General features: G+C 40.9%; 1 protein-coding gene across 1 annotated transcript in view; it reads left to right on the plus strand.

Moving 5' to 3' along the window:
* PYGL (glycogen phosphorylase L) overlaps positions 1-9,975 on the plus strand; it is a 55,595-nt gene extending 45,620 nt beyond the window's left edge. The window contains exon 21 of the mRNA XM_082852056.1: positions 8,014-9,975. Coding sequence (XP_082708182.1) covers positions 8,014-8,026 — 13 coding nt within the window. The 3' untranslated portion in view covers positions 8,027-9,975. The remainder of the gene's footprint in view (positions 1-8,013) is intronic.
* Positions 9,976-10,182: the final 207 nt, after the last annotated feature.

The raw sequence follows: 10,182 nt of genomic DNA on the forward strand, positions 1-10,182 counted from the left end.
ATTATTGTTCTGGGTCCTCCCCTAACACCTAACTTAGTCTACTGTATTATAGAAAGAGTGGAAAAAAGGAACAAGCATTTGTTGAATGCCCATATTTTTGCATGATTATTTTACGTAATTCAACCTTCACAACAACCCTATGCAGTACCAACCTCATTATAGAAATAGGAAAAATACAACAAAGGGAGATAATTTACCAAAGTCATAATTAGTGGCAGAGGCCAAATTTGAACCCAAATCCAAATCTGTCTAGCTTCATAGCCCATGGTCTTTTTCCACTGTGCTGAGTAATGAAATTGACTCCCAAGTGACACTCGGAAATCCACATCATTACTTTATACCCCCCGTTAATTTCCTATCTCCCCAACTAGACAAGAAACGTCTTGAGGGTAAGGACCTATGCCTTTCACTACATCCGTGTCTCATCCCACCTACACTTTTTTATTCAACAGTACTGTTCAGAGTTATGGCACTCCACTGATAATAAAAATAGCTAACGGCCATTGAGTGCTTACTCTGTATCAGACACTATCATACATGCTTTTCATATGTGAATCTACCACAACAATCTTGAAAGACTGTGATTACACCCATTTATAGATGAAGCATTAAAAACAGTTAGTCCAAGATTACACAGCTGTTAAGTGACACCCCTGGGGAAAAAGACCCAGAAGGCCTGACACCAGAGCCATGGTTCTTAAATATTTTTAAAACGTTTCTGTGAAGGTATCAGAGACCTACCAAAGTAATGAGGTCTTGAGTGGCCTGGATCCCAGAGAGAAGGGAAGCCTAGTGAGGTGAGCCTGACACTCAACACACTTTTCTCCTTGAGACAACTGCCAAGTCAGAAGAAAGCCAGAAAGTAGAGCCAAAAGAACACAGAACAGATGACACAAATAGAGAACAGAGAGAGTAGATTTAAGCCTAAATAATTTCATAATTACATTAAATGTACACAGACTAAATACTACGATTAACAGACAACGTTTGTCATACTGAAAAAGAAATCAAAACTGTACTATATGTTGCTTACAAAAGATATATATTAAATATAAGATTTCAGAAAAGTTGAAAGTCAAGAAAGAGAAAATGATATATCATGCAAACACTACTCAAAACAAAGGTATATTAATATTGGACAAAGTTGACTTTATGTTAAGAAGCATTGGGACTTCCCTGGTGCGCAGTGGTTAAGAATCTGCCTGCCAATGCAGGGGACATGGGTTTGATCCCTGGTCCAGGAAGATCCCACACGCCGTGGAGCAACTAAGCCCATGCGCCACAACTACTGAGCCTGTGCTCTAGAGCCCGTGAGCCACAACTACTGAGCCCACATGCCACAACTACTGAAGCCCATGCGCCTAGAGCCCATGCTCCACAACAAGAGAAGCCACTGCAATGAGAAGCCCGCGCACCACAACGAAGAGTAGCCCCCGCCTGGCGCAACCAGAGAAAGCCCGCGCGCAGCAATGGAGACCTAACACAGCCAAAAACTTTTTAATTAATTAATTTTTTTAAAAAGTACCCTTAAGATGCCTTCCAAGATTAATCGACAGTTTACAAACTTGGGCCATATGTCCCCTCTAAGAATCTTACCCACCCCCCTCTCATTTGCTAACATTTCTATGGAGGTATGACTATAAGCAGTTGAGCATCAGACATGGAATGAAATTATAAAATTAGGATCATATATACAACAGATTAAAAAAAAACACATCTTGTCAGTCAATTCTTTATCTTCTTGGAAAGATCATCTTCTCTACCTGGGATGCTGTGTAAAACCATTCAGCAACTTCCTTGAATTCTCTAGAGACTTCCTTCTCATAAAATAATGAAAGATGTGGTTGACATTCATAGGGCTGAAAATGATGTATGAGAGGTTTGTTTTCACTTTAAAAGGAATAATAAATAAACGAACAAACCTAAGTCAAGTCTATCTATGAAAAAAATTATAAAAGATACGAGGTACAGTTAGTTAATGGGGAAAAAAAGCTTTGGCTCAATCTATTAGAAGGAAATAAAAGGACTACAAAATCCAAAAGCCGTTGTGCCCCCCTTTAATAGCAACTGGCTAATAACCTATCACAAGTTAGAATAACTTAGAAATATATAAAACTAGTTACGAAAAGGAAAATTGTTAATAAACGTGTGTGGCAACAACCTACACTTTGACATCTTGTAAAGATCTATCACTCACCTTTAACAAGGGATAATTGATACTTGCAACCCATATGTTGGTAAATGGAGCCTCCAAGATAATAGCATCAACTGGAAATCCTTGAAAAGAAGAAAAAAGAAATAACTCCCCTATTATATTTCAATACTGTCTTTCCTAAATAAGGGATCTTCAAGGTCTTGTACATGAACTACCTGCATCAAAATCAGTTGTGAATCTTATTAATAATGCAAATTCATGAACCCACACCAGAGTCCAGTCAGAAGTCAGTATCTAGGGGGTGGGGAGTGTGAGAATGTGCATTTTTAACTAGCACCCTCGCTAAAGAGATTTCATTCCTAGGTACATGATAATTGAAAACCACTACCTTCTTCTAAAACACAAGCAGATTTTCATGACTTGGATAATTTAAGAAAGCAAAGCACTACAGGAAGGGAGAGTGTTCAGCAGAGGCTGACGAGGTTGTTTTGGCCAACACTCCCTCTGAAAACAAAAGAGCTAAACATCGGAGTTACTGTATATGTACTTTAAAATAACTTACTGAAAATAACAAACGGTAAAATAGCGAAATATTTATTAAAACTTATTGTTAAAGAAAATTTCGTATGATATATTGAACAGGGTATAATGTGTAAAATATATGTAAATATATTTAAATTAGAGCACAAAGAGAAAAATGTCTGGAAAACTCAGAAAAGAACACTGGAAACATATAAGACATGGGAACAGATAAAAATATATATATATATATAATTATAGTCCCAGATAAAGAGAAGACAAAGAATGGAGCAGGCATAATATTTGAAGATATAAAGACCAACAGTTTTCCAAAATGGATGAATATCAGGCCACAGTTAAGCAGGATAAGTACCAAGAACACCTAGGAAAATCAGAGTAAAAACGCTGAAAAACAAAGAAAAAAAGAAATCTCAAAAATAACCAAAAGAAAACATTATCTTTAAAGGAGCAACAGTAAGACTGGCAGCTGACTTTCTAATGAAACTGTGAAAGCAAGAACAAAGTGGATGACATCTTAGAAAGGTTGAAATAAATGACTGCCACTCTAGAACTCTATGCCCAGGAAAAATTGCGTTCAAAAATGAAGATGACATAAAGACATTTTCAGACCAAAACATTTTCAGACCAACAGACAGGTGGAAGAAAAATCCCAGATGGAAGCACAGCGATGCTGGAAATAATAAACAGCAAAGAAAAGGGTAAATCTAAATACTGACTTTATAGTATGAGAATAATCATTTTTATGGAGTATGTAATATAGAGAAAATTAAAATACATGGTAGCAAGAGTTCATAAGTTGGAGACTTAATGTAATTAAAATGTTCTAAGGTAATTGCATTATCCAGGAAGTGAAGTATTCATTTATGGGGGAATTTAATTCAGGTAATTCATTGTCAACATTGAAGGAGCCATGAGAGTTTAGAGGACCAATGAAATGACATTTCTTTTATTTCCATAAGTAATTAAGATTGTGTATAGCAGGTGACACACTTTAAAATGTTTACCGTAACTCACCCTCACCTGTATTGCCAAGTAAAGTTTAAGATATACTGCAAGTGATTACAAGCTTTTAACACGTATCAAGATCACCTGGTCTTAGTCACAGAGATTCCAGTTTATGAAGACAGCTAGGATCCACCTAGCTGTCACCTGTGTTTCTAACAAACACCCCCTGCAGATTCTGACAAAGGCAGTTCTCAGAACACTTTGGGAAACACTGATATAACTATTATGTAAGGAGGGCTGCAGAAAGCAAGTCCTGCCTATTACTTCATAATGTATTATTTTCCTCCCCTGTAATCCAGATTACTCCATAACAACACTTATTATCACTTCACAGTAAGGGCTCTTTTAAGGTAATTTTAACTCTTTCCTTAGTATTTACTTTTAATTTCATAATTCTGAAAAGCAGCTATTGTGTATATTAAATAGAAAAAAGAGAGTTTATTAGACTATCAGGAACTGTCTAAAGTTGGGGTGCTCCAGGTATCCCTGTGTTCAGATTGTGCACAATAGTCTCTTCACTGTTTTTCTTTTCCCACATCAAGCCAAGAAATTATACGATATAAAATAAGCATTTTATCTTACCTTTCTCTTCTAGAACTTTTGCAGCATTTGTTGCAACTCTGTAAAGCAATGAAAATTAGTACCTATGCGAAACAGTGACTTAACAGTCAAGTAAACAGTACAAAATGCAACATCCAGTATGAGCACCTGATGAAAGCTCTTGACCCTCGAATGTGCACAGATACAAAATTTTGCACAGGATGTCAAGGGGTTCCACTGGCCCTAAACAAGAATGCTTTCATTTAAAACGCTCAAGGAGAGTTCTGGAATGGGCTTCAGTGTCATAGACAGCCGGAGAGCTAGACCCTCCCTTGTATTACAGACAGGCATGCTGAGGTGTAAGGTCACTAGCCCCATGTGGAACCTGAGAGAAACCATCTCCTAGCTCAAGGGTCCTCCTGCTGCCCACTGCTGCCTATAATATGACACTAACGCCCCAAGGACCCACCTCAGCACCCATCTTCAGACCCCACTCACCCTGTTCCCAGACAGTGGCCCCAGAGACACACAGGGGTGGTACCATTTCTCGCCTCGGTCCATTCATAGACACAGACAGCATCCGCAGTCAGCCCATCCTCTGTGGGTTTACCCGTCGAGTCCCCGAACCCTGGCAGCAAGGAAAGGCAAACACAATATCACTGCCTCCAAAATGAGGGCTATCAAAAGGCCCCTTCTTACTGAAAAATCTTTGTACACTTTTCCTAACACATACCTCCGTAGCCAACAGACAAGACATGAAAACCACTGTCACTCAGCACCTAGATGACAAAGGAGCTGTTATCACTTTAATTGGGAGATGTAAACAGAAAAGGTGGTCTCACCTCCTCAACACTTCCATAATCCTGGTTATGATGGCTTAATAGGTAGGGAAAAATGCATTTCTGAAATCTGGTGTTTGACTTCAAACTTGAGAAGATCAGGCTCAACGGGAAAGAAGGAAAGCAGCATGGCAGAATAGGACCACACAGCCTGGGTCACACCCTGGCTCTGTCACTTAGCAGCTGTCTGACCTTGGGAAAGCCACTTAACATCTAACTGTGTAAATATAGTCTGCGAAGTGAAAAATAATACCTTCAGGATCGTTGGAAGATTGCATGAGATGATGTAGTACCTTGGTACATAGTAAATGCCTTTTTTTTAGGAATTCCCTGGAGGATAAGAACTCCACACAGACTTGTAGTAGAAGCAAGCAAATAACGGGAAGATATTTATATTAAGTATGAACAGATAAAGAGTTAATATTGGTCAAAAATAAAGAGATCACTTGGTTACATGAAACCACTGCCAGCCCCAAATAGATAAATGAGAAAAGAATATAAAAACATAATTTTAAATGAAAAAAATACAATGATAGACGAAGAGAAGGGAGATAAAAGGGGACAAAAGTTTACTGTGCAGGCACTTTTAAATCTTTACTTAATTCTCACAACAGTCCTACAAGGTATGTGTTCTCCACATTTTACAGAGAAAGAAACAGAGCCTTGGAGAGCTTAAGTAACTGTTCACAGACACCCAAATGGCCAGCAGCAGAGCCAAGATTCACACCTGGGCCTGCCTGTGTCCAAACATTGTGCTTCCCCTACTACTGCATAGATGTGAGAGACTGAACTTTAAATACAAGCTGAACTAATAATGAGGAAGTAAATGAAACTTTTAAACTTTTAAACATGTCATATTATAGGCAGCAGTGGGCAGCAGGAGGACCCTTGAGCTAGGAGATGGTTTCTCTCAGGTTCCACTTTTAAACATGTATTTAAACTACATTCCCTCCAAACAAGTTATCCAAGACACAGGGCAGTTCAGCATCCAGGGAAACGGGAACATCCATGTGTTTTTTGTGGTGCCATAAATTGAAGAGCCACTTGACAATGCAACTCAAGCAACAGATCCTACTCCTAAGGCAATGCAACTCCTAAGACAATGCAACTCCTAAGACAATGCAACTCAAGCAACAGATCCTACTCCTAAGAATTAATCTCCAGGAAAAAAAATTCCAAAAGAAGAATAAACTAACTGCTTAAAGTTTTCCATAGCAATACTATTTTAAAAGAATTTAGGAGAAAAAAAAAACTTGTATTAAATAGCAGTGAAATATTTAAGTAAATAAACAATTGTCTATAAATATAATGGAGAATGATCACCCTTTAAATTGGTAACTATGATGACTATGGAAAAACACTGAAGAATATTTTTTAAATGGTATTAAGTAAAAGAGCACAACGTAAAGTTATACAGAGATACAATCAGTAACATGAAAAACTTTATAGAGATAAAAACTAGGTGGGAATGCAAATAAATGAAAATAGTTTTGCTGGGTGATTGAAGTGATGAATGAATGAGAAAGGGAGAGAGAGGGAGGGAGGAAGGACAATTTAATAACAAAGTTTTAATTTTTAAAAGAAATCGCCTATCCAGAGGAGAAAATGAAGAGCTAGGGAAGTTTGGTCAGGCTGGGAAATGATGACTGTGGTGTGTGGAATCCAGAACCCGCCTGGAGGAGGAAGTCTTATCATACCATCCCCATACATCCCACACACCACAAGGCTGATCTGGCTACTTTTCACACCTACAACTCTTCTTCCTGTGCACATCAGAGACATACAATTCACCTTGGCCAACAGTAGGAGGGGAAAAAAGTACACGTTCCCACAGACCTCAGCACCACACCATCCCACTTAGGGAAGTACAAAGAGTGGAGTTCAAGGTGGAAAGTAAACCTAAAAATTAATAGACATCATCACCCCAGGCAAAACTGCATCCAGCCCACCACTCCTTGGAGTGATGAGAGAGGGGAGTAGACAGGAGAGGATGGCCATGTCTGAACAGGGGAGGGAGGATGAAGAAGGTGCTGGGGTGCAGGGCCTGGCAGGATTCCGGGCCCCACTAATGCTATGAAATCAGGAGAGGGCTCTGGAGTGGGAGCTGGCTTGTGGGAGGAGAGACCAGGTCTTGGGATCGATAACTAAACAAGCAGCTGAATCACCTAAGGGAGAGATTACTGACTACCTGAGGGGAGTGTGGGAGGGCATAAACAGGAGCCCGCCAGCCAGCTGTCAGTCAGATAAGGCAAGGTGGAGAGCCTGCCATCTTCCTCATGCTGGGAGATGCAGGGGCTGCCCCCCGAAACTGGAGTCTGTAGCAGGCTGGTGAGGACACCAAGGTGTGGCCACCTTCCCTCGGCCCAACCTCTTATGGGGCTGAAGAAGGGCCTGAATGACTTAAGAGAAGACACTCTACAACTTTATCCCATACCACCAAAAAGGTTGTTTGTGGTAGAAGGAGTGGTTTTTGCACTTAATATATTTTCTCAACCCATCCCCTAGCCCTTAGAAAAAGCAAATAAATTCAACTCCATCTGGTGATGAAAGGAACAAATTCATTAAAGTGTTTGGGACTCAGAGATGTTCACGTCTGTTTTGATCCCCCAAGGTCAAAGCTGGAAGAGAAGTCTATTCATGGGACTTTAGGCCCAGGCACCACAAACCCACCCTCACCTCCAGGAGCTCTCAGGAGATAACCATGCTGAGGGCGGAGGAAGATCTTAGGGCTGTAGCCCAGAAGAGAATAAATGGAGACATAAAATCGGTGCCTTGAGGCCCCTTCAGACATACCTTTACTAGCTCAAGTCTATGAGGAGCTGCCCTGTAGAGGAGGTTTAAAAGAAAAGAGCACGAATTAGGAATTACAATGACAAATTCAACAAAAGTCACTACCATGCTGCTGGCATCTGATCTCACGCCTTTCTTTTTCAGGTTAGACAAATAACCAGGAGAGAGGGCAATGCTTCTCGGTGTCATAGCCCACACGCCTGTGTCAGGGTGAATGACCCACAGCTCCCCTCTGCTGCCGCCTTCCCCCAAGTGAGCACCGGCTGCCCGGACCGCTAGCGCTTCTCAACGTAAGCATTTGATTGAACTGCTGACAATCCCATCTCCTTTCACTGCTGCACAGCAAAACCTATTGCTAAGAATACTTCTAGAAGCTAAAGGAAAATAAGTTCCAGAAAGTGGCTTTTCAGAAAAAGGGATGATATAATCAAGTTCACTAAAGGAAGATCTGCCTGCATCCTGTCCACTCTGCCATGAGGTGCAAGATGAAGTGAAGGAGAGAGACTCACAGCCCTGGAGGTACAAGAAATACTTTTTACCAAAAGAACCACAGCCTACTCTGTATTAACCACATAAAAGGGAGCTAAAGATGATTCAAAAGGCAGAGGATTCTTTAAAAAACCATTTGAATTTGTTTTAGAGCCAAGTTTCTTAAACCTTAGTGGGTCATGGAGCCCTTTGAACATGTAATTAAAGCTATGGACCCGCTGCCCCGAAAAATGTATCCACTCTTCAAATTTTGTGTACAATTTTGGGTTGGGAGTTCATGGACCCTTTGGGGCTTCTGTGGATCCCAAGTATAGAACCACTGCTTTCATCAAGGTTCCCTGTGATCTGTCATTTGGCCTCCTTCCAGCTCAGTACTGCTGAGAGCAAGCTGAGACTTCCGGGCAGGAGACAGAGGAAGGTGCAGCTGACCCCAAGTCAGGAAATCTGGGATAACTGAGGGCAAGAGCGGATTCACTCAGAGGGCAGACGTGACTGTGTGATTCACATGACCCTTTAAATAAAAATGCATTGTAACACCGTGCCCAAGTTTACACAATCAGAACAATGTTAAGCAATGTTGAAAAATGTTGATTTCACAGGAAATCTCTGTAAATGTGACTCTGAAACATACACCTCAAGAAAGCCCCTTGAGCAAAGGCAAGTCTTGAGAAGGCCATCTTCTGACACAAAAAGACAGTGAGTAAAAGAGACAGAGGGAGGGGAGCCGAGGGGCAGATTCCAGACCTTGTCACTGAGTTTGAAGTGTCCTCCCAGAGACAGAGCGAGGTCTGCGGGTCTCTGAGGCACATCGCCCCTCCCCCATGCTGAGACCCGCAGTCACAGCCGATACTCATCACCCACCATAATGACACAGGCCCACAGAGGGACTGGCGGTGCACCAAAGGACAGCCAGCCTCCTGGGAGGTGCTCTTGGTTACCAAGCAAGGTTGGGACCACAGAGAGCAGGCTGAGGCATCAGTATTCCAGACTAGAATTAGTCAGGTGGCCCCCAGTAGCCGTGATCAGAATTCCAGGTGATCTCTCCTAGGGAATCCATACTTTTGATTAATAGGATTCATGCCAAATAAATGAATCTCCATGTGGTTCTGTGAGAAGACCACTGATGTGGAAACTGCTCTTCCTTTTCTCCATACCTCATGCCTACTCCCTACCCAGTCGTCCATGGATTTGATCCATCATTTCCGACACTCTTAGGGAGTAAAGGAACCATTGCCTTCTTTGAAATCAGTATCCAAATTTTGGAACTTAGTTTCCCTTTCAGTTAAGGATCCACATTATTCTACATACAGAATATATAGATTTTTTTAAAAGAGAAGCCTATTGCCAGAACACCCTCAAATTTCAACAAAGGGAAAGAAATATGTGAAGGGATGCGTACAGACCTAAAAACTGAGCTCTGCCTTACATTCCCCCACAGGGCTGAAATACTCTTTCACTCTGTAAAAAAAAAAAACATCCAAGCAAAGGCAACTGACTTGTGTTCTGCACTGCCATGAAGATAAACAATAATTGGGTTGCCGTCATGGAGGGCTGCTTCGTAGCAGCTACGGCCCTTCCCCTTAGCATCCTCGCCCCACCGGCAGCTAGAAACTGTGTGCCTGAAAAGCAAGGAAAGGTTTCAGCCAACATGGACAGAGAGAAGACTTCTCTATCCTTGCCAAAGTCTGAAACCTCCTTATGTCAATCAGATACATATTTATATGTTTATATACTATTAGAATATATAATGGATTATTATATGTAAATAGTCAATATATTTACATACAGATATGTATCTGCTTAATACATATTCACATGGTAAAA

Source organism: Leucopleurus acutus (assembly GCF_964270905.1).
Source record: "Leucopleurus acutus genome assembly, chromosome: 1".
Lineage (NCBI taxonomy): Eukaryota > Metazoa > Chordata > Mammalia > Artiodactyla > Delphinidae > Leucopleurus > Leucopleurus acutus.